The sequence below is a fragment of the Mesitornis unicolor genome, unplaced genomic scaffold, assembly GCF_000695765.1.
Source record: "Mesitornis unicolor isolate BGI_N332 unplaced genomic scaffold, ASM69576v1 scaffold35455, whole genome shotgun sequence".
In the NCBI taxonomy this organism is placed as follows: Eukaryota; Metazoa; Chordata; class Aves; order Mesitornithiformes; family Mesitornithidae; genus Mesitornis; species Mesitornis unicolor.
The window spans coordinates 1,311-29,172 of NW_010185415.1; the positions used below are offsets into that span (position 1 = coordinate 1,311).

Genomic DNA, 27,862 nt, shown 5'->3' on the forward strand with positions numbered 1-27,862 from the left:
GACTGTTGATCTTCTCATGCAAGAGTCAGGATGTCGTTTAGAACATCCTTCTGCTACCAAATTCCGCAATCATGTCATGGAAGGAGAATGGGATAAGGTAACGTAGGGCTTATAGGACTGTATTAACCACTGTTTAAATTTATAGTATCTGTGAGAGAATTCAAAATCCACCCTCCTTATATGCTTTTTTGTTCTTGTTTTTCTTATGCCGATTTCTGCAGGCTGAGAACGACCTGAATGAACTTAAGGCCTTAGTGCATTCTCCGCATGCAATTGTGGTAAGAGTCACACTTGAACTCTTTCAGAGCTGTATAGTTGGACTAATTGTAGTGGTGTAATCTTTCATTAGGGAGCTGGCTGTCCATAGTTCTTGTTTTCCTTTTTTGTTTACTTTAAAGTGGCTTGCATGCTATTGCAAATATCATGCTGATCTGAATTTTTAATTCTTTTTTTAGAATATAAGTTGGGAAGCCCAAAAGTATTGAGGCTATTTGGTGTACTGAATGTTTAAGCTCTGTTGAACATACTTAGCTGATAAAATATAAATCCTGTAACAATACCAAAATAGGTCAGCTTCTGCAGAAACTGGTGATGTTGAATACTAAGTTGAAACTTGAAATACTTCTTGCAATCTCTGTGTTTATGTGAGGTAGTCTTTCTTGAGGAAAGAGAAGTTTAAACACAAAATGCAGTAATACTAATGTGGAGTTGGCATTGTAATAGCACATTAGAAGAATATAGAGGCTGCTATAGACCATGAACAATACTGTTGCTTTTCCAGATGGCTTCTAAAGAGCAAATGTATTTGTATTGTCATTTGGGTTTTTTATTTAGAGCTTTTTCTCTTTGGCTGGCTGTTTTTTTGAAGATGAACCTAGAAATAGAGGTTTGTAGGTCCTGTGACTTGACAATGACAATATGTGTTGTTATGATATCAGTTACTTTGAGGAAAGTGTTTTTTGTTTTGTTACTTGGCTCTTTAAACGGCTTGTTGAGTTTTGTTTAAATGTTGATTTTTAATGAAATGAAGTTAGAACGACTATGGTCACTTAGGAAGAAAACAGTAGCAAAGCTTTTTGAAGTGTCTGTGACTGTAAACAATGAAGAATCAGCTGATGGCTGCTTAGCTCCACTTCTAGCTGATTCATTTGTTGTCAAGACAATTTCCTGTCTGGTGGGGGAGGGAGAGAAAGAGAGCACGGGAAATGAAGTAGGAAAAACAGATGTTTAACAAAACATCTGAGGGTACTTGAGAGAAGTTTACGTTCTGTTGTATTAATTTGGTCAAAGCTTACACCTCTCAATTAGACTGGTCATTCACTTTCTCAAAGGCTTGATAAATATAAGATTTACTGTTCAAATAGTTCAGAATAGTGCATGCAGTTTTCAGTATTTATGGACACTAACAGTATGAAATGACTGTATGTGAATATGAACTTGAAGCAAGTTTTCTCATATTTCTAACTCCTGAAATTACCAAGTTTCTCTATAGTAAAGTATTTTATCTGTCTGGGAGTCAAGAGGTTTAACAGAGTATGAGCATTGTACTTCTTGAAGAATAGAATTTGAGGGAAAAGAGCATTTTCCTTCTCTTTTGGAGGGCTCTGAAGGCACGCTCTTCTTTAATGTTATGTTGTAATTTTGTTACCTGAACAAAATGTTAACTATTTTCTTTTAAAAGTTGTTCTCGTTTATATAAACTTCATCTAATTTAAAACAGACAACTGTATTGTGTGTCTTACGTGTGTGTTGATACTAAGACAGTACTCATTTGCAAGGATAAGTTGGGCTTGTCTGTGCTCCATCATGTGCGTACTGTCTCCACCTCCCTCCCCGCCTGGCTGTTTTGTACATGGTTGAGATTATGGGTGGATATTAATATGGTCAGCACCCAGAAAACTGGTAAAAGGTCATTGCAGGTAAGGAGGGATTCTCTATGCTCTGTAGGTAGTCCCAACTGCAACAAAATCAGAGCTAATGAAGATGATAAATGTCTTGATTAGGGAAAATCCAGACAAGATGCTGCTGCAGGTAACTCTTTAAAAAACAGAAAATTAGATTTTGGCTTTCCTGACTCTTGGCTTGTGACTCATACCGTGTGACACGGTGTTTCAAAAATGTGTGCATACAAGAATGGGTACCTAGAAGTTTAGATGACACAGAGTATTTAACAAACTAGGGTGTGTGTGTGTTTGGTGGTTTGGTTTTGGCTTGTGGTTTGTTTTTGTTTTGTTTTCCTTATAGTTACTATGATCTGAACAAAGTAACCAGGACATATAGCTGCTTTCGAAATGTCTGGTCAGTGAAAGATACATATCTATGTATTTTGAAAATTCTACTCCTCTTTTCATTTCCTTATTTCTGCAGAGTGCTGTAAGTTCTACAGGTGAAAATGCTAAACTTGAAATGGCTGATCTCAATTTGTGAGCCTTTGATGCTGTGTTGATGTGTTTTGGGGTGGGGATGGCAGTCGGCTATTTCTATTTGTGTCAACACAACTGAGTGCTACATAGTGTGTGATTAGTCGTGTTTACTTTTCCAGCATACAAGATACAGCTGTCTTGAGACAAACTGTAGGAAAACTTCATAGCTGATTCAAGCATGTTATTTTTTCCTTGAGTAACTCCTAGAAAATACCAGCTTCAAGCCAGCCCAAGGTCTTGCTTACTTTAGGGCTACTCAAGCATATTGTGGCATCTGTAATGGGTAACTAATTGAACCTAGGGAGAAATCTGGAGATGATTCCTCTGTAGTCATCTAGAATATACTTTCAAATTGTCCTCTTTACTTTTTATTTTCACTTAAATGAGGCTTCTCTCCAGTTCTGGAGGTATACAGCCCACAGCGGGCAACACAACAAAAGAGGTTATTTATATCTTGAGCAGTGCTCCACCTGCCTGTATGGTGTCCCTCTTGCTACAAGTGTTAAGGGCAGTTTCCTATTGGAATGAATTTTTTTTTTATGATTGAAGTCTTATTAAATTCTGTAGGCCAGAAAATTTTCTACAGTTAAATATAAAATTTTAAATTTAAAAGTTTTTTGGATGATTGTTAAGTGCTTTTATCAGTGTCTTACAAGACTATCAAAGTGGTAAAGACTACAAAGTAATGAAAGTTGGGGCTGTTTATAAACAGATAGCTACTGTGCTGGGTTTGTGTTGAAACGTCAGCTGGTAATTTCAGCATATCTTTTAGTTAACTTTTTTCGACATTAGCAAGGTGTTTCAGCAGGGTTTACTTATTTTGAGTTCTTAGTACAGTAATAAGACTGTAGAGCTTGTTAAGATATGCAGGTCAAAAATAACACCAAAATCTAATCCTAAAGTTAGGTTATTATGCATTTTAGTCTTTAAACTTCTGAACATTTCCTGTTAACCAGTGAGCAAAATGGCCCGATCTCTTGACTGTGGTGGGATGCTTGTCCTATTATTTTCACAGTTGTGTTGCTGAGGCTTTCACCTTCGGTTAATGCTGGTGAGCCAGGGTGTGTGCAAAAGTTTCTAGAATTTAAGATTCTGCAAGGGTCTTTCCTACTAACAATTAGGACAGTGAAGTAGTAAAGTACTAAACATTTCTGTTAGCAATTCAAGGCTGCAGTTTGAAGAAAGCAAAATGCTAATAGTACATACATTAAAACAAAAAACCCCTTGTACATCTGTTAAGTCTGTCTTATTTTTGCCCTAGAGTGATCAGAGGTTCATCTTACACTTAAATAATAGCTTCTAGAAACAACATATTATGCACTTTATCCTCATCCTCTCTACAGAGCTGAAAGACAGAATGAGGTGGTAATAACTGAACAAAACTAGCCAGGCTGTAGTGCCGAAACTGTTGTATTGGACTTTTCCATGGATCCTACAGGGTGAAGGATCTTTGTTATGAGCTAAGCGATGGTGGTGTCTGAATTTAAATTTCTAACAGTAAAGAGCGTAATGATGTTGAATTTCTGTTGTAAACACTGAGATCATAACAACAATTCCCAGGCACTTCTGTTATGTTGTACATGGTATAATTTGGATTATGATAATTCTTATTTCCCTTCTTTGAAAGGCAGCTAAGGAATATGGAGAATGAGTAAGCTGCTCTTTTGGGTGCGTTGCATCAGACTGGTTTTATACTTGTTCTGTTCTGTGTATATGGTGGAGTTTGTGCTTTTACTTTACAGTTGCCAATATAATAAACAGTTCTGTTTCTTTCTAGAAGAGGTTATTTGGGCCTTGATGTATTAAAATGATCTTGTCTACCATGAGAAGGTCATATTGGAAGTAATTAGCATTACTATTTGTTGGGCATCTAAGTAGTTGAGAGGAAATGAAGGCAAAATTTAGTTGTTCAGTTAGATCTGTTTGTCAGCAAAGTCAATAGCTGCACAGCAGTAAGTGACAGGAGGCCATGAGTGTCCTTATGTAAAAAATGTCTTGAAATACAGTGTCACTGGATTGTGACTTTTGCCTTAAGGAGGATGTATTCATGCTGTTAGTTTGAGTATGCTGTAGGGCAAGTTTTGGAGCAGTTATCAAAATAGCTTAGAAAAAATAATTTCCCTATCAACACTTTAGTCCTTGCCTTTTGCTATAGATAAGTTACAGTTTAAAACTGTTTATTTTCTATTCTAATTCTCCATTATGTTAACCGTGGACTACTGCATGAAGTGTACAGTACTGTGTTGTTCTGGAGGCTTTCGTTTTCCTGATAGGCCAAAGTCACACCTGGCACTGGTGGCTTCTTTGGAAATTATACTTTCTAACCCAAAAGTGAAGTTATACCTCTTTGGATAACTTGGGAACAGCATTCTGCATGGTAGTATTCCTGTAATGCTTCTGTGGAATTGTTGGGACTGACGTTACTAAAACTCTTTTTTAGGCTTTTCTGCTCTTTTTATTTTTTTTTTTCCCTAAAGAAATTAGATTACCATGCCAAGCTCTAAAAGTAGAGAGGGAAAAGGAGTAGTTAGATACAGTTTTATGGTTATCACATTTAAGGGAAAGATTTTATAAATTTAATAAATATTGTATGCAGTGGATGAATAAAAAAAGTTGGAGGGATTATAGTGTTTATTACAAACTGTAAATACCAGACTTTTTTTTTTCCTGATGAGGATCATCAGTGTGAGGTGACTGAGAGGAGTGAAATACGATCTGTGACTACTACCTGAGCACCTCTGTGCATCCTTGTGAGTGCACGCATAGGAGGAAGAAGCTCTCATCCCTCCTGCTGCTAGTGGATAAGCAAGCAGTGTGAGGTCCGCTGGCCTACTGCATGGAGCCACCACTGTGGCTGCAAATAATTGGGATATCTTCCTATGTATTTTTTTGGTTGTCTACATGTCAGAACACCAAAAAAAATGTTTTCTTACCTGGGAAAAAAAAACTGTACAGTGATGCTCTAACAATTCCAAATAAACTAAAGAACTGGATAGGGAAGGTAATATGAGTTTGCCTGTCACAGAATCACAGAACACAGAATCACAGAATATTAGGGATTGGAAGGGACCTCAAAAGATCATCTAGTCCAATCCCCATTGTCACGTACAGGACAATAAAATACTACAGACATGTTTGAACATAAATCACCTTTGCTGTGTAATGTTTTATGCTTCACAAAGCTGCATGGTGAGTTAGTAGCACTTCTTGTGGAAACTTTATTCTCCTGAAGAACCGATCATCTCTGGAAGCTGAAACTGCTTTATGTTTTAACTTTGGATTTTAGGTATAGTAAGCCTTAAACTTTCATGAAATCTTTAATAGGACAGGAGCATCTTAAACTTCCTGATTATCCCTCTACTTAAGGAGACTAGCAGTGTGTTTGAAACTAAGTAAACACTGACCAAATATGAGCATGAAAATAGTGAGGTGCCTGAGGTCTGACAAAGCAAAGGAAAGCAGTGATTGAACTGGTGGTGTATTCGTTAGAGAAGCAAATGTAATTTGCTACACTTAATCTTCATCCTGTTTCTCACTGATACATCCAAGAATGTACATTTTCTTCTTCAACTTGATCAGTCTTGTGGTTCAGAAGTATCTTTTTTTCCTGATAACTGCTAGCAATAAAGACGATGTGCAAACACGGAATAGTTGGTTTCATCCAGAAACAACTAAACTGTTTTCCTAATAAGTTAGTATTAGAATGTTTAGGACTTCAGGTTTTTGAATACAGTAATTAAATGCCTGAATTTTCTCTTTTTATCCACAGAAATTTGCTGCTAGAATAGCAGGCTTGATTGTTTTTGTTTGGTAGGTTCTGGGTTTTTGTTTGTTGTTTGTTTTTTTTTTGAAGAAAACAGCCAAAAAATTTACAAGATGAAAGGAACACTATGAAATAGCAGTGACTAATTCTGAGAAGTGATTTCTAAATATAGGAAACCATCTTTTTTTTTTCTGTAATCCAGAAAAATGATAAAATGCCCAAGGAAAACAGCATAACATGGAGCTACAAAACAAAACCTCAGGCAGTGTCAATTTGCTATTGCTCTGTTATACAGCTATGCAAATAATCCATGTCAGCTCCTATATAAGCTGTATGAGAACTTTTTGGGTTGAGCTGGTGTGTTCTGTGCTGTCATGCAGTCTTAAATATGTGATTAGTTGCTTTTGAGCCCTTTCTCTTGATAGAAGTTAAGATTGGAAGGCTTATCTAATTCAGGTTTTGAATTATGGTGACTGAAAAGGGAGTGAGTATGAAAATGAGACAAGTTGAAGGGGACATCTGAGAAATGGAGCCCCATAATGCAGGAAGGAAACTCATGGATAACTTGATTGTTGCAGTATTGTTGAAAACCCAGCAAAAAGAAATTGAGTAATGAAACATTACATATAGCTGTGTTTCTGAAGGGCATAGTAGAATGGTTTCTACTGTTCTGTTTAGGCTCAAACGTTTTCTGAAACTTCAGTCAACCTTTTTCCCCTGACTGCTGCTTTCTGTCATGTCAGAGGATGAAGTTTTTGCTGCTGCAGCAGAAGTACCTGGAATACCTGGAGGATGGCAAGGTCCTGGAGGCACTTCAGGTTCTACGCTGTGAACTGACACCTCTGAAATATAATACAGAACGCATTCATGTCCTCAGTGGGTAAGTGTTTGGACTCTGAGAGCTCTTTTGGTGGAGTTTCCTAAGGAATTCAGTAGCTTTTGATAGCTGATGTTGTAAAAACTCATTGTATTAAAGCTACTATCCTATTGATTAATAAACTGTAGTCAGATGTGCTAAAATGGTGAGTAAAAAAGACTATTCAGTAGACAATAATCTGTTTCAGATGCTTGAAAATAACTGGATTATGGTTTACTTTTGTAGTACTAGAACCCAAATTAATACATACATATGTATGGTTATCTGACCTTGAGAATTTTATAATAATAATTGAGTAAGTAGGTGAATATAGTCTGGTTCATTCTTAGATGAAAATAAGACATTTCTACCTTTCCTAACATCTGTTTGTTTTGCTTGCTTTTCCTATTGCAAATCTGTGGACATTTGTTCTGAAGATGACATAATGTTTGTGTGCAATAGTTCCCTGCCTTTTTTCCTACCAGTTTCAAGCTTAAGTCTCCTTTTTCCAGTTCACTAAGAATGTTTTGATATGTGTTATGTTTAAAAGCAAAAAAAAAAATATTCCAGAAAGACTTGGCCTGTCGGTGTGTGTGCGCTTTTTTTAAACAGGTATCTGATGTGTAGCCATGCAGAAGACTTGCGTGCAAAAGCAGAGTGGGAAGGGAAAGGAACAGCTTCCAGATCTAAACTTTTGGACAAACTCCAGAGTAAGATGTTCTAGTGTTTAGAATTTATTCCCACCTCTGTAAATCCAGTACATATTATATAATAACATATCCCAGGGGATTGACTTTAACTGCATTTGCTGGTGGTTGTTTTTGTATTTCTTGATTAATGAGGATGCCTTTAGGTGTCTTTACCCTTTGGTCTTCTGTATCTAACCTTTTGCTGTCTCTGGTAAACTATTTGTAATAGGAGCTCTTATTTCTTAGCTCTGCTGCATGCAGTAATAGTGTAACTGGATGATTAAATGTGCAGTTTGGAAAGGGGGGGGTTGGGAACTGTTTTGTAAATGGCAGCTGTACTGACTGGTTGAAATTAAGTGTGGCCTATAATCACTAGTGATACCAGTACTGGTTTATAGTGGTCTCAGACTTTGCTATGAATTCTGATTTCTTCTCTCTTTCTTGTGGCTGGTATAATACTATGTATCAGAGTTGTAATACCTATGGTATTCTTTATTTTAATAGAGAATTCCTCAAACACAGCTGATACTGTTTTATAACGTTACAGGTTTTTGTTAAATACTAGGTTTTGAGCTAGCTTGTGTAAGTAGTGCTTGTTGGCTAGGACAACATATACTGTAACTACAAATACCTTGCATGCAGCTCTGCTTTCCAGAAATTCATGCTTCAAATTCGAGATGTATAACTGTAAATTTGACAAGCTGTGTGCACTCTTCCTGTAGCTCTTAAACTTTATTTGCTAAGGTCTCTTCCAAAAACACTGAAATAAAAATATGCTTGTTCTTGTAACTTGGTTTTGATTATGTCTTTTAAATTTTTTTTTAATAACTCTCTTAAAGCGTACCTACCCCCATCAGTGATGCTTCCTCCAAGGCGTTTACAGAACCTGCTACGTCAGGCTGTGGAACTACAACGGGACCGGTGCCTATATCATAATACCAAACTAGATAGTAATCTAGATTCTGTCTCGCTGCTAATAGACCATGTTTGTAGTAGGTAAGAAACCCTTGCTACTTTTAAGATGGGCAACAATATCTTTTCTTTGTCCTTTGAAATACTCTAATTGTACCTGCTGTTAAAAGAAACTTGAAAACTATTCAGAGTTGGTTTAATGTGAGTTGACTGGGAAAAGGCAGTTTTCATTAGTTGAGTAGTGGGGAGGGAGTAGAGAAGGTGTGTGTAAGAGACTTTGGTAGCTGGATGTGGTATAACAGGGTCAGACTGAAGCTTTAAAATTTTAATCAGGTGGGTATGAATAGACTATATTACTATGCTAATCCTTAGCCACTTGTTTCTTGTAATTTTGGACAGATAGTCTGTTTATACATCAACATGCAATTGCTGTGTTTTGTCACTGGAGAATCACTGCTTATCCAGATGCTGTCTTCAAGCTTACTGGAATGCAGAAAGCAAACTGAAGCGTACTTCATGAAGTCAGCTTTCAGCTTCAGCTTTTAGTATTGGCCAGTGAGGTGGTTTTAGACACGCAGGTTAAAATAGAGTAGAAATGTGCATTAGACATTTCTGTTTTACATAATAGTTAATATTAATTATATTAAAGAATATTTTCTCAGATTTGTAAAGTAGTAAGAATTGAATCTCTCTTATACTTACGTATTGGCTCCAAAGACTATCTGGATAACTTTTTAACAGCCAGTGCTGCTTCTGAATCTTCAAAATGCCATACTCTTGTAGACGTGAAGCAGGAAGATGTTCTAATGGCTGACTTGAGTGGTTTTTTCTCATCCAGCAAAATACAGTTTCAGACCTAAAAACTCAGTGTAGCTTTTATGGAAAACCACTGTGCATGGTGTAATAAGAGAATGAAGGCTAGGACACCTAGAAAATAAGGGCTCTGTGTGATACCTGTATGTTTGTTCATGTAATAGGCTTACACTTGGGCTTACAGGGGATTTTTTTTGTTAAGATTAGCTCATCTGAGGAAGTTAAGTGCTGATAAATTTGATTGTATAAACTTTCTGAACTCAGCTGCTTTGACTTATGTTTTTGGGCTACTTGGAGTCTCTTTTTGAAGATGCAGACTTCCGTAGTTCTTCCCTGTAGCCACCTTAAGGTTTTAAAATTAGTATCTTTGACCCTTCATGTATTCAAGTATCTTTTTGTAGACTATTGTCTAGCTTGCAGTTCTTGCAGCACTTTTGTGTGTGTGGACATTTGTCTGTTCTCCATTTTAAGAGCTATTGGAAATTATCTGGTATTGAAGTTGTGGCTTCCCTACTTCAGGAATGATTTTTTAAATCAGACTAACAGACTTAATTTTAGTCTTTCCACAAGTCCATAAATAACATTGGATGTTCTGTAGGGGGTTTAATGTGATTATCAAACCCCAGAGAGCATCCAAGCCAACCCAACAGCATGGTTTGCTGCAGTCAGACTAGCTAGACCTGGATATAAAAGGTACTACATGCAACAAATCTAGACTTGCTTTCCATCTGTCTGAATCTATTCGCTGACATAAGTGTTTGGCCATAGGTGGTTGTTTTGTTGGTTATTTTCACTTAATGTGGTACTTCCGAAGCTTGCATATTTGGTATGTATACATACATACATATATACTCATATCTCCTTTAATTCCAATAAAACCACTTCAAAATAAAGGCTTCCATTCTGTCCTCAACTCAACCTATTGTACCTACCTATTGCAGGGGTCTGAGATCAGTATGTGGTGCGCTGTACATGCTGCCATGCTTGGGCAAAATGAGGTGAGTTAAAGACAGTGGAAGCCAAATTTTGATTAAACTGACAGAAATAACAGTAGTCTAATAGCTTAGACAACTTGTTTTGTACTACTTAAATGATAGAACACTGACAACTTTCACTTTTTTTAGTTGGAACTAATCTCTTTTGGACTTGTGTCAGTATTTTGGTCAAGCATGCTTGAATTGCACTAATAGGTAAAAGGTTTAACTAAAAATTAATCACCACATACGTAGAGTGGGAGATAAGAGGGAGGAACTGCTGGGAGTGAAGGTGAAGGATTTTGTCTTATTATGTGTGAGATTTTCATAATAGAAGATTGATGGGGGTGGTCATTTTTGGTTTTGAGAGCCTTCAGCCTAGTTGGATGCTTTGTTTGAGGTTTACACCCCCATCTGGGATTATTTTGTCTTGCTTCCATGTAAATAAACTTTAGTCTGAGTTTACAAATGAACAGTGAAGCTCAAATGAGAGGTGAATGCTGCTGCTTTCTAGGTACTAGCTTAATGTAGCATTTCTGAAAACGAACCATTGTGGAAACTGAGGAATAAATCTCCCATTATATGTACACAGAATAAGAAAAAGTTTGGGGTTCTATTTAGGATTTTGAACTTCTGTAAATACAACAACAGAACTCTCTTGGATACTTTATTTTGGTATGTGAACAACATGATTCAAGTTTGTTGTGCTGAACAGAGCAATTTGTAATGAAGCACTTCAAAAAACAAACAAACAAAAAACCCAAACCTTTGAGTTACAATAATATCTAATTACCAAAACCAGAAACTGTTAGATATCTGGTTTTGCGTTCTTGTTTCGAGATTGCTGCAGTTTCCTTGTGCAGAAGGATTATTTAATGTGTGCTTTGCTATCTGCAAGGTCAGACTTGCTGGTTTGCATGTTTCATTTGTTAAGTGAAGGCAATTTTTTGTGAGAGCACTCTGATCTGATAGGATTGTGAATAGCATAATTCAGTATTGGGATGTGTCTGCAGCAACTGTACCAACTGTGCCTGTTACCCTTTTTGGGAACCTAGAGGCCACCTTACTATGAAAACTGTACTCCAGCAGTATACTGCTTGCTTTTCATGTTTACAAAACCTTGGCTGCTTCTCTTAAGCTTTAAAATACAAGAGCTATTGTTCTATAGAGGGTTCGTTTGTTGTTTTGTTTGGGTTTTTGGTTGTGTGTTGTTTTTTTTTTTTTAAATAAAATAAGCTGAAAAGGATTTCCTGGGACACAGAGTGCCCCTTGTACTTTGTATGAGTTATGGATAAAGACTTTCACCTTCTAGAGCAAATTGCTTGCTGTTCTGAGGAAAAACATTAACTTGTTACAATATGGCTAAATAATAACAAAACACTTCCTGTAGGTGCACATATCTGTGTAAGGGCTTGCCTACTTCCCTCTAGACTTCAAGAAAACAAAGTCTTCTTTCGTGGGTGGAGCTTTTTACCTTGGGCTTGGTGGTGTTCCACAGCTCCTCGTCAGCTTAAAGCAGAAGTAGAGCAGGCTTGTGTGTGTCTGTGAGTGGACATACCCCAAGGAAGCCAACTACAGATATGTATACGTGTGTTTTGTTTATCCTCCTCTACCATAAGACAGGAAATGAGGGATGTGTGGTGGTTTAGTGCTACTCGATAGTCTTTAAGGATGGACTGGGTAGCATCTTCCAGTACAAAAAATGGACTGAGAGGGTATAGACATAGGATTAAGCAGAACTTTTTCTAGCTTCTGATAAGTGGTTTTTCAGGTGGTAGCTAGGCTGACAGACACCAAACTGTATTTTTAAACAAATTTTTTGGGTTTGTGGGGGTTTTTTGTGGGTGGGTTTTTTGTTGTTTTTTAGGCCAGTTTATCTTCAGCAATAAACACAACTCTGTTTGCTGAGATTGTTGTTGCTATGTTAGTATTGTTGTATCCCGTTAGAGTTGTGTTGCCCTGGTACCATAAAATCTCAGTATAAGACTAAACTACTTCAGGATCCCTACAGTTCAAGAAGAAGTGTTTGTGGTTAAAGACTGCCCTTTAGTGCATCTGAACAATGAACTTGTAGTTACTGTGATATTACTTATAAAAACAATCATCTGCTGTAAAAGCCTACATTTCCTTTATTTTAACTCTCAAATTCTTAGACAGTAGGCAAGCTGTAAATAAAATAAAACTTGTTTCCAGTTCTTACCTAACTTAATATTGTGTCTGTTAGTTTTTCCTCAGTGTGTAACTAGAATATTGAATATTACCTCTAGAGGAATGTTTGACTCTTCTTCAGTAGTTTATCATGTAATGTTTTGTTTGATAAATGCTTAAAATGTACATTATTTTGTAAAATGTTGCAAGGAAAACCAAGTTGAAAGCTCACAATGGTATCATGTTAGTTATGCTTGGATATTGTATGTGGTACTCTGAAGAGAAAGTGAAAAATTGCATGAAGGCAAAGAAACATCTGAATTACTGCAAGATCAAATTCAAGAAAAAGAAGTAACACTATTCTTTTACTCAACTTTTATGTAAGAATCGCTTCTAAAGATTTAGCTATGTGAGTTAGATACTTACAAAAACCTCACCTGTAAATGAAACGTTACACGTCAGGTTCAAAGAGGTTTGGACTCCAGTATTTTCTATACATCACAGTAATAAGCTGTTACACTCCTAATGAGGTCAGTTTAATTCCAAGTTACATGAAAGCATAACAAATAGTTTGAGTGGAGTATAGTTCTGTGTTCTTATGATTAGTTACGATCACTTGGTTGTGTGAGCTTTTCACCGGATAAGATACTTCCTTCTGTACTTACTTGAAGCATCTGTTAATAGAGGAATTTAAGTTTTCTGGTCTTGCACTTAATTAAGTTTCTGATTTAGTTTTTACTAGCTTGATTTAAAGAAAAAAAGTCTTACTGCTTTCTTATTAATCTGTGAATACCTCTTTCTTTTCCCAGGAAACAGTTCCCATGCTATACACAGCAGATACTAACGGAACACTGTAATGAAGTGTGGTTCTGTAAATTCTCCAATGACGGCACTAAACTAGCAACGGGATCTAAGGACACAACTGTTATTATATGGCAGGTTGATCCAGTAAGTGTGCAATGTGTTAAGATATGTATGACTTGTCTTTCCTTTCCCTTTCCTCTCAGCTTTCTCTTGCTAGGATGGTTTGATTTTTGTAGGACAGGCTAACATGTACTGTAGGCTGCTGACTAAGGAGTTTCTCTGGAATGTAAAAGACTGAAGATCACAGTCTCAATGTAAGTAAGTGAAAGAGGGCACTTGAAAGCCTGAATGTTTGAGTGTAAGGCTTAGACCGTTGGCTGCTTTGTGTGCCCCTAACCAGTACTGCAGGATAGAGCCTATCAGTGCCCTCCAGGGTAGCTTCTTAGCTTGAAGGCTTTGGGAAGCAGTGGGTGAGAGTGGAAGAGCATGGCAGTGAGGAATCTTTCTTCTAGATCACTCTGAGTGCTATATATGTGACTAACTCCTTTCTGTTATCTTGTTACTAGTACGCTTGGATTTAAATACTTTGTCTATTTCACTATTTATTACTTTATTTCTTCACTATTTATTGCTTTATTTCTGAGTAATAAAATGGTATGTGCTAAACTGAAGTTCTGTCAGTAAACCACTTCATGCTAGTTACTCTTGTAAGATCTGCCTTGGTTTGAGATGAAGATTTAAACACTTGCCAGAGTCCACAGAGACATTGAAGTATTCCCATCCATTTTCTTACAGACTGCAGGTTTAGGTTTTGTTTTTAATATGTGGCACTGTTTCTCTAATGTGAAATTTCTTACAGCTACAAGACTTATCCTTTCTGACCCATATCTATTCTTCTGTAAATAAAAAGATTGAGCAGTAAATGTATGACTGTTTTAATTGACTCATAGAAGTGATATGGAAGTATGTCTCTTTTTTTATAACAATTGAAAACTGAATAAACTTGAACATATTTTCACAATAATTGAAGTTTTTAATGATTATAAAACACTGTCAGAAGTAAGAGTCTTACGGTTTTTTAACCACTCAGCTGCAAACTGGTATGCTAAGTGGAAGATTAAAGGTTTTTGCAGTTTCATACTGGCTTTCAGTAGGACCTGAGAGCTGAACTTAATAATTTTCTTCCGCTACAGGTTAGGAAGCCTTATAATTTGAGTCCTTTTTGCTATCAAGAAGATGGGAGAACTTCAAGCCCTGTTCCATGTGCATAGTTGTTGTATAGCCTCTGAACTAATAACAAGTGCTGTGGCTTTTTCAGGCATACAACATTTGGAGTGAGTTTGTTATTGGAGCCAGCGTGCTCTGGGCCAAGAGATGCATAGCAGCATAAGTTGACTTCTGATACTTAGTTGGGAAATGATCTGGGTTTTTGGAGGTGGTTTGGGTTTTTTGTTTGTTTTTTTGTTTTGTTAGGTTTGTTTTGGGGAGGGGGTTGTTTCTGGTTTTTTTGTTTATGAACAGAGTAGTTCTAAGTAAACTAAGGATCAAATGTTTTTGCTGTTGACTTGTCAATTGATTGTAGAGGCACATCTTCCTTTCTTTATTGATGGATTTTAATACCTAACATGTTAATTAGCACATTTTATAGTGAATTAGTACCTAGTGTCTGGTTAATCAAATCAAAGAAATTATTTCAGTGTTTTAGACTAACCGTTTTGGCCAAGTGTTTCTAAAGGAACAAAATCTCTAATAAACAGTTAGTGGGAAGGCAGCTTTCTGGAGTTTTACCTTCTGTGTTTCAGTACTTCAAAAAAAGAAAAAAGAAACTGGTTCAATGAAGCTACAGGGAAACAGGGAAACAACTCTGGGCAAGTGATGGGAGAGCACTGTTTCAAATGGACAGTATTTCCTTTTCCATACACACTTCATGTGTGTGAGAATCCTTAATTTCTCCCTTTATTTTCTTCATCACTCCTCTTGAAGTGTAATGCCACTGCTTCCGTGCATTTTCTTCATTTCATACAATTAATTTACTTCTTTTCTAAGAATCTCTATCTAAGCTGTTTTAACACATGCTTCCATTTTCATTCTCACTTGTTAATTTCAAAGTTCTTGTGCAAACTCAGCAGCATTAAATGTCTTGAGTGAGCTAAGTTTGTGTGTAGAGTGCATTATTTGACCATTACCAAGTGTAGCAGAAGCTTTAGGGCACAAAGGTTAAGTGCAGAAGGCACATCATCTTGTCTGGCATGCATCTGCTCTGTTAGACCTGCTCTTTTAACTTTTTCCTTACAGAAACTTTTGCCTTTTCCTGTTCTTTCTAAAGACTGTTGACAGGTTTTTTTGCTTTTCAGCCAAGGAGCTCAGCTACTTCAGGCTTCACTTAATACCTGACTAGTTGTTTCTTCTACATAAGAAAAATCTGGGAAGCTATATGCAAGGGATAGAAGTGCTGAGATTTCTTTTGGTGGTAGGCGAGAAGCAGATTGGCTGAATGTGGGGGCATTTTCTTGAAATACCATTGTCTGCTGTTCTGGAGCAAAACTATGATTCTGTGATTCTATGGTTTAGCAGTTTTGCTGTGTTTGGAGAGAAGTACGAGAGCAGAACAAGAGATAGTAACAGCCACGAAGTCCTGTCATTGGAAGAGGAATATCATACGTATCTTGTTCCTCATGAGTCTCTAATGTGATGCAGAAGTGACAGGCCTCTTTAGTCCTGATGTAAAAAGAAATCAGTTGCAGGCATGCTCCAGGATGTGAGATGATGTCAGACATGACTTGGTTTTCTTGAAGATCAGTTTAGCTACAGACACAGCAGTGTCTAATGCAGATCAGGAACAATGATTAGAATGGAAAAAGGCCCTTGAGAAGATCTGTTTGTTTGCCTGTCTTTCTCTGTACTTTGTAGATTATTCTTAGCCCACTTTCTGAGGAATTTAGCTTTTCTAGCTAACAGAACCATCAAAGCTGCAAGCTGACCGAGAATCACCAAATCCCTCATCACTGATCCCAGGAAACATTCCTTTGTGTCACTATTCCTCTGACCATCTTCTTTCTCTTTAGAATCAAGAGGTGCTTTGCTGATTGATACTAAAACAAAAGAAAGAAAGAACAACTTGAGAAATCAAGCTAGAGTTTCAAATGAGTCACTCTTTTTGAAGAGGTATTAACATCCCTCATGCAGGGGAAAAAAAAAAGGGGGGGTAGGCTGGCAGGAGGAAAATCCACTTGCCCTTTTCCAAAATGCTTCACAAAAATTATTGTTGACACTTTGACAAGCTTGGTTCTACTTTCTGTATATGCATGTTTTTGTCAAGAGTCAGCGCTAATACTGTATTGAAGCAGGTTGCTGTATTTAGGAATTAGTGTCTGGTAGTTTCGCATTATGTAGCTATACTGTTTATTTTGATTAGCTGCTTGAAAGTCAAGTTCCTCTGACAAGGCAGCAGTGGAACAGTTGTAGCATAAAGGTGATACAAGATACTCTGTGAGCAAAGTATGTTTCATTCACTAAATCTGGCAGAAATGATGCAACAGCTTGCTGTGGGCAACACTTTTGAAATAAGAGCACCTCTGAAAGAAGGTTTTAAAAATATCTTTTATGTAAAACCTCTTTCCTCAGCAGCACACACAAGATACACTCAAGTTTATAAAAACATTGGCACTTGAAGGTTTTCCCTTCTCAGCATGCATGAAGGTTTTGGTTCTCTGTTTAACCATAACAGGCTTCCAGTATCTCTTTACTTTTAAGAAAGTAACTTAAGTCTGTAAAATACGGATTATGGTACTTTTGTATTCCAGTGGATGTGGAGAGACTTGACACTGCATATATCTTCTGTATTAAAACAAGTTAGTTAATGCAACAGTATTTTGTGAGTTCCACTTCTAGAATCACAAATGATTAGAAGAAAATTACGTGCAAGTGTTCTGGTTTTGCACGTTGAAACTTGGAAGCTTTTATTTTATGGTCCTACTCTGTAAACTAGCAACTCTTTTTTTCCAGTAAGAACCTATTCATATGTCTTGTAAAAAGCAGGTGCCAAGTTGCATATAGCAAACTTGCCATGCTGTACTTGAACATGCTGTATATGTGAAATCTAGTAGGAGTTCATTTGCATCGTCTTAACAGAATCTCTCTTGTTTCAGGATACTCACCAACTAAAACTACTTAAGACATTAGAAGGTCATGCATACGGTGTCTCTTATATTGCTTGGAGTCCAGATGACAACTATCTTGTTGCCTGTGGCCCAGATGATTGTTCTGAGCTTTGGCTCTGGAATGTACAAGTAAGTAGTGACTGAGAGTAAAAAATAAAACTTTGTGGACAGCCTGCTGCTTTTGTTTCGGTATTTAAACTCATTAAGCATGAAGGAAGTCACCTGTGCAAACTTGTTGTACAAAGGTGTGATTGGGTAAAGAAGAGAGACTGATCTTTTTCCCCTAATTTGACTATGGCAGCCTACAACCTTTGTACTGCTTGAACAGAACTGAAATTAGAGGTCAAGTCTAAGTGCCTGAGACTGTGCAACAGTTCTAGTGTATCTGCTTACTGATCATTTCTGAGAAGAGATTGGGTAAATCCATAGGACCTTAGAGAGCTGCTGCAGAGGTGAGCAGACTAATCAAGAAAAACAAGAGGGCAGAATTACCATCTAAGGGGAGCAATTGCTCATTGAAGATTTTGACGAGTAGCAGAAGTAAAAGATAGAAGCTATTTCTACTTTATGTAACCCTCCTAGCAATGTTAGTGGAAGGTCCACAGAGGCTTAAATTTGATTTCAGAACTTTATCTTTGAGTCAGACATGAGGTTATTAAATAACTTCTTTCATGAGTTCAAAAACCTTTTCTGCTGTTGATTTTTTTTTTTTTTCCTAATGGGCAATTGAGTTGATATCAAAGCTTCCCCTGCCTCAATTGTGGGTTATATACTCTTTCTTTTGCTGCCTTGGACTCAAATAATTTGATTTCATAAAACAAAAATGTTTCCTTTTTTTCACCCTTGGAACACTTTTCTTCTGTTTAATTGGTTAAATTGGGTCAGTGAAGAGCACTAGAGCTGGCACAAGGGAATAGAGAGAAGCCCTTACTCTTTTGATAGTGGTAAGCTATTTACTGGCTCTGTTGTGTGAAACAATAGTATTATAAGCTAGGGATGAAAGCTAAATTTTGGCATGGAGAGCTCCAGTGCAGGTAGGAAAATATTCTACATACTTTTGATACTCCAGCTTTTTACGAAAATGTATTTTGTCATATCCATTTTCTTCTAGTTGTCTCCTGCCTCCTTGCTTTCCATGTGTGTTTTCATTTCATATTGCTCATCTCTTATGTGTTCTTCCAAATTCTTTTAATTCCTTTCTTTAGTCATAATCTTCCAATTGTCTGTCACACTGACTAGTCCATCTCTTCTGATTTGAGGGACAAAAGAAATTGTTCCAAATCAAGGCCAGGTTCACTGGAGATACTGAAGTAGTTCTGCCTTTTTATTGCATTACTCATAAGTTTGTGTTGCTTTTTAATAAATGTGTTGAAATAATGCTCTTCCAAACACTATGCATGTCAGATAAAATTATCAATGCCTCTTTGGGAAAGGGTTCTGGTATAAGGCCTTGCTGCCTCTGTTTATTTTCAGACTGGGGAGCTGAGGACAAAGATGAGCCAATCTCATGAAGACAGTTTAACAAGCGTGGCCTGGAATCCTGATGGGAAGCGTTTTGTAACGGGAGGTCAGCGTGGACAGTTCTATCAGTGTGTAAGTTCTTTGCATCTGTCCTATTGAAAACAAAGCAAGAAATGAATGTTTTGTCACAGTTAAATCTTGAGGTTCATGGTTTTTTTCATGCGTGTATACAGTAAAGCTTCTGACCCTTTGTAATTCAAAGAAGTGAGTGTTTCAGCAGTACTTTCTTTTAATATAGCAGAAGGGTTCAAGCATCTCTTGTAGCGAGATTCCTCTGCTTAAAGGATGGTTTATGGACTGGGAATTTTTTTTCTTAGCTGCTTTACAAAATAAACTAATAAAAAGTAGTGCCTTTGTCTACAGATGTTGGTTACTCAACAGATTTTGTGATATGTCTGTCTTAGTTTTTGCATGCTGTCTTTGCTTAGTGTAAACAAAAATAAGAAACCCTGATTATTTGACCAGTGTTGATTTTGGGTGCTGGCCCACAGTCTCACATGTACTCTTGATTATTTGTCATCCGATTTGGTGCCCAGAATAGTAGTGCAGTATGCAAACCTCACTCACTACAAAGGTGAGCTCTGTGACATTAGATTGCACTTGACATACATGAGAAAATAAGTCAAAGGGATTCTTGGCTCTCCAGGACAGATACCTACAAAAGCCCTCAGTTAAGACAACCAACTCCTAGTTCATTATGTCCTCTTTTACAGGGTAAGTTTGCTTTGCGGAACAGTGTATGAACAGAAGGTAAAAAAGATACTTTTGTCACAACTCCTCAGAAATCTGAGACTAACAGTTCATTTTTTTATTTTTTTTTTCTTCTCATCAGGATTTAGATGGTAATCTCCTTGACTCCTGGGAAGGGGTCAGAGTACAATGCCTTTGGTGCTTGAGTGATGGCAAAACTGTTCTAGCATCGGACACACACCAGCGAATTCGGGGTTATAACTTTGAGGATCTTACAGACCGGAACATGTAACTACCTTTTTTCTTTTGTTCTGAATTTCTCATTCTTAGTGTCAGAAGAAGTTTGGGGAAGGGTTTGTGGAACAGGATGGGAAATAAGTTATTAAAATATCTTGTTTTAATACTGAGAGCAAGAATAACATGAGATAAGAATTAATGAGTTCCAGTTGCAGCAAAGAAGCATTAGATCAAGTTGTAGAAGTAACTTCTTAAGCACTGGAATAGGTTTCTTGTGGATGCTTTGACACTTACATCATCAAGAGAGGTGTCTTCACTTCTCAATTCCTGACATATTTTAGTAGATCCTCCCTTGAAGTTAGAAGTTGGATTTGAGATCTGAAGTCCCTTTTGGTCTTAGGATTTGTGATATGTATAAGCAAGCTATTGCAGATCTGGCTTGTACTGACATAGACGTACCTAGTTTCAAATTTAGAACTGTCTTTCCCTGATAATATTGCAAAGATAGGACATGCCTTTTGTCTTGGTGTTGCATCATTGTTTGGTTAAGTGTACTTTTAACTCTGTGTCTTATAATTTCAGAGTACAAGAAGATCACCCTATTATGTCGTTTACTATTTCAAAAAATGGCCGTTTAGCTTTGTTAAATGTAGCAACTCAGGTGAGTTGTTGATGATAAATGGAAATGCAAATAAATCTGCTTGTAACTGGTACATGCTCTTAAATATTTTGATATGGAATGTTTGGTATTAACCAGTTGTATTTTATGTAATATGAAGGCCTTAAAATTCATAAATGCAGCACGGCTGTTCTCTGACAGGAAGGCAATTTTACTCTTAAGATTGTTTTGTTTCATTTTTAAGTCAAGAGTTTTATACTATGAAATATATACTATTAAATGTTAATATCTGGCTATTGCATTGAGAATCCAGGTACAAGAAGAATTGTGGAATGTTAACATGTCTGGGGACGTGAGAAATAGATTTATTTTTTTCATTTATTTCTTTGTTTCTACTTTTGGAACCTTGAGTAACAATAGGAGCTTTCAAAATGGAAGGGACTGCGGACTGGAAGTTTAATCTGGTATATCTTTACTCTCTTGATCTAGTAGCAGTACTGAAGTTGGCTGAAGTAGTGTACTTTCATCATGTTCAGTTTTTAAAAAAATGTTTCAAAAGAATACAATGAATAACGTTCAATGATAAAATAACATCCTTTATACTGCTTATTCCCAGGGAGTTCACTTATGGGACTTACAAGACAGAGTTTTAGTGAGAAAATACCAAGGTGTTACACAAGGATTTTACACTATTCACTCGTGTTTTGGAGGTCATAATGAAGATTTCATTGCGAGTGGCAGCGAAGGTAACATCATTCCCCTTTGTGCAGAAAGCCAGAACACTCTATCCTTTCTATACCTTACTTCTATCATGTGGTTGTTAGCAGCTGTCATTGATAAAAGCAATCAACAGGTTAATTAAATAAGTTTGAGAAGCACTGAGATTGCGGTATACTTGAAGAAGAAATAATTGTGTGCTAGCAGAAAATCTCTTGAGAGGATGGCAGTAATAGAAAGCATTGACTCATGTGTTGTTCCTCTAAAGCCAAAGTATCTGCACAGTTTTAATTAGAAGGAGGCGGGGTTTTCTTGAGGCTTTTTTTTTTTGTGGTATGGTACTTAGGCTTATGGTTTGAATCAAAAATACTTCTTGGGAGTAGCAGCTTCATTTGCCTGTTAAGGATACAGGTAAGGTGAGGTTATCTTAATTTCAATAGAATCATCTAAATTACAGAGTAGTCTCAAATTAAGCATAGTCTCAAATTAAGTAGTTGTTGACATAGCCCCATAGGGTTTCTTGGTAATCGAAGGCTTTGTGATATGCTTTTATTCAACTGTCTGTGGTAAAAGAGAAATTAGTTAATGGTGTGTATCTTGAATTGGTTCAGTTCTGTCACTAAAGTAGTGCCATGCCTCCCATGGAGGTTGCATAAGAGTCAAGCCTATGCAGAACTAAGAATTACACTTGGGATATGTAAGCAATCACTGTTAGCACTATGTAACTCACAGTTGTTAGGAAATAAGGTTGGACAGGACATCTGCTACTATCCTTATCTGGAAAATACCAAATATGTCTACAATAAAATCAAACTTCACCCTCTCTTCAGACCCAGTAGAATATGATGACTAATATAATATGACAGTGCCTCCAGTCTTCCCAAGTGTGAACCCATTTTCATGGCTGAACAAGGTTTTTGGATTGAGACCTAAGTACCCAAAAGCTCAGGATTTATGTTGAGCCATCCTGATGTGCACGTGTAGATGTTGATACTACAGTGCATCAGTCCTATTCCCTCCCTATTTATTTATTCTTGTCCAAAAACTACTGAGCAGTAGTTGTAACTGATGGCACTCTGTTTAGATTTGGACTGTCTGAAGCTGTTGCCTCTTTCCACTGATTGTTGCAAATGTGGCTGCTGACAAAGTCTGTGTATTTAAAGAAAAAAAAGAAATATAATGGATCACATTGCCATAGACTTTAAAAAAAAGTGGATTGATTATGTTGTCCTAACCTCTTAAGGGATGTTGTCAGCTCGGTACACTTTTTTCTAACACTTGTCTCAATAGGAAGAAAATTGAGGCCCCTTTCTGAGAGGGAAATTGACTGCTGCCTTAATCTAGCTAACTTGGTTTTCTCTAAAACAAAATACAGGCATTCTGACAAGCACCAAAATACTCATTTGTGTTTAGGCTTTGATTCTCTCAGATAGCAGAGGTGTGTCCAGTGTTTAAGCAGAGAGTGAATTGTGTTGTTAGATGAATAGCGTGAACATGTATTCTCTTGAAATCGTAAGTGGAATGTAAACACAACCAGGACACTTGCATCAGTACAAGGTTATCTAAAGGTGTTGTACTCAAATGACCTGATTCAGCAGAAGACAGCTGAGTTATAGCGTGGTTCCATGATGCTATTCTAGCAGGTAGGTCAGAGAGCAAGTTTGTTTTGGTAAGGGGTTGAGAGGAGGAATAGATGAAGATTGGTTTGTTTGCAAAGCCTTCAGAATGACATCTGCATTAAAACCTTTCAAATAGATTAAAATACTTTCATTTGATATGCTAGACATAAATGCTAGGCTATGGTGTAATACTAGTAATACATACTTGTTCAGTTTGTATAGCTCTGTTTGGAATATTCCAGTGACATTCCTAGAGATGTCAACCCACAGACTTCTTAAAGGATGCTAGTCTACAGTTGGAAAAAAACCGCCACCTTTAGACACTTAAGTATAGTTACAAAACAGTAATACATCTGTAAAAGTTGCAGTGAAGTTTCTGACAAGTTAATGATTCTATGTTTAGCATGTTGCTAGAAGTAATAAAAAGCTTCCTATCACAAAATAAGATCTGTAGGATTGTTTATTGCATCTACTTTAATATCTACCTGTTTGTATCTTTGAATACTACACAAGAATTAATTGCTGTCAAATACAGTAATAGCTCACAATTTGAGACATTAAGCTCTGTTGCCCTCTCTCATTTGCTCTGTTTGCACTTTCACTGGAATGCTTTAGGTCTTTAGTATCAAGATACTTTTAATAAACTGTAGAGCTGTGATCTTATATAGTAGTCTCCAACAGGTGGTGGTTATAAATACTCTGCAGGCTTTCTTTTGAGTAAGATTACAACTCCATATCTTTAATTTAAGAGTAGCTTGGTTTCTGACTTTAGCCAGACATTGGCTTATTTGCATTGTAGTCAAATATTTTTCCTCAAATACCAGGCACAGTAGACTTGCAGGTGTTTAAAGGGAATGTGCCTCTTAATGGAAAAGCTTTACCCATATTCTTTTGATCATTTTTAGAAGAAGAATTTTGTTAGTGCTGTTGCACATTCAACAGACATGGGATTTACAACATTAATGGGATTTTTAGTTGCTGAGCACTTGTGTGGAAGTGCTATTGAGATGACAGATTGATCTGTGCAGAACAAAGTTTCTCACTGTTTTTTTAAATGCACTTTTTTTATTTAGATCACAAAGTATATATTTGGCACAAGCGTAGCGAGCTGCCAATTGCGGAGTTGACGGGGCACACGCGTACTGTTAATTGTGTGAGCTGGAACCCGCAGATTCCATCCATGATGGCCAGCGCTTCTGATGATGGCACTGTTAGGATATGGGGACCAGCGCCTTTCGTAGACAACCAGGATATTGAAGGTAAAAAACAGCGCGCGCGTGTGTGTGTGTGGATTTCCTTTACCATAGTTAGGATAGAAAATGCTTTTAACTCTTGGGTTAGAATCATTACTTTTACTAAAAAAGAAGTTAGTGATTTTTTTTGTCAATGTATGACTCTTGATTTTTATCTAAGTTATTTGTGGAATAAAAAGGAAACAACTGGTATTTCCAAAATGATAATCAATTTTATGACATGGCCCTACAGAAAACTGTGGGGTCACTAAGACCTCAGGATTATATTAACTTATTCATGTAGATTTCTTAAAAGTCTTGCCTCCAGTGCTTAAGATTTAATAACATACAGTGTGATTAAAACTTAAATAATGCATTCCGTTCGCACTGCAAATTAACTAAAGGTATTACAGTCCTTACCAAAGGAATCTCCAAAGTCTGGAGAGACTGAAGTTTCCCACCATAAAATCTGAACACAGTTGATTCATTCCTAATTATCAGCAATCATCTGTGTCCAGGAGAGAGACAAAATGCAACTTTTTTGCTGCCAAAATCCACATTTTTTTTCCCCAACCCTTCTTACCTTCCCCCGCACAGAATTAACGGCTGACCACTGGGAGGTTGTTCTGCAGCTTATAGGCTTCTGTCATTACACATTCAACCTTGTGGTAAAGATTTACCATAGATATTAAAATGAAATACAGTATATCCCATTGTCATCGGACCTGGTAAATATTAGGTGTGGATACGAGTTCAAGGGGAACCCAGGCAAAGTAATCAAAGAGAAATTCATTGAGTGCTACTAGATAAGGTACATTCTGAACTAGAGGTGTTCGCTTAGGTGAAAATGGCTGAAAGTTAGAAGGATATTAGGAGGAAGAATCACCTCCTCCCCTGTTCCTGTGCTTTCTGACACATCTGCTTCTGGTCTTGGAGTAGGTGGACAAGCCTGGCCAGTCTCCTGTTCATAACACCTTGAATGCACCTATAAGGACCCAGAGCCTGTCCTCCAGTTGGTTTTACTCATGGTTTTCTTTGGCTGGTTGTTTTCTCCAGTTAGCTGCTTGCTCACTTAGTTCCTCCAGAAAATGAGCTAGTAAAGGCCATAAAAATCAAACCAGTAGAAAATGGATTTCTCACAGCAGTGCTTCCACAAGAGATGTAGCTGCATGGAGTAATACCGAACAACTTAAGAATCTTGAGTGAATGACAGCCAGCTTGTAATTAGCACACTCCCCTGGAACCTGACTGCAAATGTATGTTACTTCTTTTTAGAAGAGATGCTTTTTGTGTACCAGCACCTAACATGCTAAATTTATCTCTAGAGTAATAGGAATAATGATGTAAAATGTAAGTAATTTTTTAGCATGAGATTTATTTACAGTATAAGATCCATTACAGCATGTCAGTAAACATTATGTAAATGCACTGTATTAATAACCTTATAATAGAAATATTAACTGTTGCTAAGATCTTCAAGGTTTGATTTCTTTCTCTTATGTTTTTGTTTTTGCTCAGAGGAATGCAGTAGCATGGATAGTTGATGGCGAATTTGGAGCAGACGACTTCAGTTTAACTTAATTAGTCGTATTTTAAATGGCTTGGGATTTGGTGCAAACAAACATGATTGATAGCTGGACAGACATGCTCGTCATGAAAAAAGAACCATTTCTGAAGCCCAGTTGGGGCCAAACATTTACCACCTTGCTTCATAGTAACCAGTCGAGATGAAGCACGTCGTTAGAACGTTGTTGGACACCGTGTTGAAATTACCCCCCATCGGTTGTGAAGAACTGTGCTACATTCAGGCTAACCATTGAACTCAGTATATATATTTTTCCCTCCTGCCTTTTTGTCTGGCAGGCTACTGTTCTTGTTGCTCTTCTGTGTAATGAAGTTTAAATGCTTGTTTGGAACACTTTATTTAACAGTTTAGAAGGCTTGATAGAAAGAGTGCTTTAGTCTGAAGAGTATACATTGGATAGGAAAGTATTTCCTTCTCTTGTTTCTCAAGTCTCTCTCCGCCTTACTTAGCTTGAGATCTTTGCAGCTTGGTTCATGGATTCTAGCCTTGCCCGTTGCGCAGTATATATAAATTGAGATGTTAAACCAATGAACTATGTCAAAAGCACTCTCAGTATCACATTTGACAAAAAGTTTTGTACTTTTCACATAGCTCGTTGCCCTGCAAAGGGGTTAACAGCACAATTTTTTAAAAATAAATTATTTATAGGATTAAAATGACTTCATTTGTATACATTTGGAATTAAAACAATGCAAGAAGTGTTATGAAACATGTTATCACTGATGCTTTTCCAAAGTGTCTTGAGACCTAATCAGAAGCAGTGGCTGGAAGGAGCTTTACTTAGGCAGTGAAGCTTGCTTTAGAAGGAGGAACTCACTGTCCATCTTAACAGACAGACTCGGTTATTTAGGAAAAAAAGCATTCAGAGTGCACCACCAGACTAAGAGCTTAAACAAGACGAGGTCTTTTTGGTTATTTAACTACATAAATATATGCAACAATGCTGGGAAAAGGTAAACTACACCTCGAGGGAAGAATGTTGTGAAAGAGTCCTTTTGTCACAAAGTCAACATTTTGTAAAAGTAATTAGCATATAAATCATAATTAAACACTTGTATTACAATGGAATTTTTTCTTTATTTGATAAAGGTGTTTAATTTTCTTTTTGAGAATATACTTTTAAGTTTGCAGCTTTAAATGCGTTTCCGAGACCTTGTTGCAAGCTGGTGCTGTGAACATCTTGACACATCTAGAAATAGTTCCACTAATATCCCATGTTAAGAAAAGAGAGACATTTATAATTTAAATATATATTCTTTTTGACATAAATGGATGGCCTGGTATCTCTGTGCTTCTGCACTACATACAAATTCATTATGGGGTAGCAATGGATTCCCTTTTGCCACCTTGGGTGGAAAGGTATTGTTGGTACTGCTGTGAAGTAAAGAGGGAGCAAGGAAAGACATGCCACCAAGAACTGATGTGAACAGAAGTGTGGACTTTTCATCCTTTAGTGAAATAGTAATGTAGCGTCCTTATCAGTCATGTGTGAAGAAGGGTGGGGGGAAGGTTTGCCAGAGTTCCTGGGAAGGGAAGTGTAGTCCCTGAGGAATGGGAATGCAGTATTTAACAAACAGTGCCTTTTTTCTTTCCCAGCAAAACAAAGTGAGGCTTAGCAGGTTAGGTTTTTTTTTGTTTTTTTTTTTTGTTTTTTTTAGATTCCAGCCGTCAGATAGTGGGGGATTTTTTCTTGCCTTGTATGTCAACTCAAACATGATTTAAGATTCTGATACTTTGGTTGAGACCAGCCCTGAATCTCATACACTCCTCTTTTAGTACCTCCAAAATGAAGTAGGAACTTAACATTCTTGTCTTCAATCCATTACATTGGTCTCAAAATTAGGGTGAATTTCTTTGATAGCAATTGCTGTTCCACAGTACTGGTGATGCCTGTGTAAACTTAAGACTACAAATCAGTTCCTTCTTCCATTAGCTAGCTCTAGAGGAAGCTGTTTTTCTTTTCCTAGTTCAGATGGCATAAGAGTCTTGTTCCTGTGGCATCAGTTGCAGGGAAACAGCTTCCCAAGGCAAGTTTGAGTAAGCTAAACCTTTGGGTTTTAAATACAATTTAGGTATGCAATTTTTAAACACTGCTTTTTT

General features: G+C 37.1%; 1 protein-coding gene across 1 annotated transcript; it reads left to right on the forward strand.

Moving 5' to 3' along the window:
* WDR26 (WD repeat domain 26) lies at nucleotides 1-26,830 on the forward strand. Its single transcript, XM_010184841.1, has 13 exons — nucleotides 1-97; nucleotides 222-278; nucleotides 6,930-7,066; nucleotides 7,655-7,752; nucleotides 8,571-8,727; nucleotides 13,388-13,526; nucleotides 17,531-17,671; nucleotides 19,016-19,135; nucleotides 19,896-20,041; nucleotides 20,573-20,651; nucleotides 21,226-21,355; nucleotides 24,019-24,204; nucleotides 25,696-26,830. The coding sequence occupies exons 1-13, from the start codon at nucleotides 17-19 to the stop codon at nucleotides 25,719-25,721; spliced, it is 1,497 nt and encodes a 498-aa protein (XP_010183143.1). The 5' UTR covers nucleotides 1-16; the 3' UTR covers nucleotides 25,722-26,830.
* Nucleotides 26,831-27,862: the final 1,032 nt, after the last annotated feature.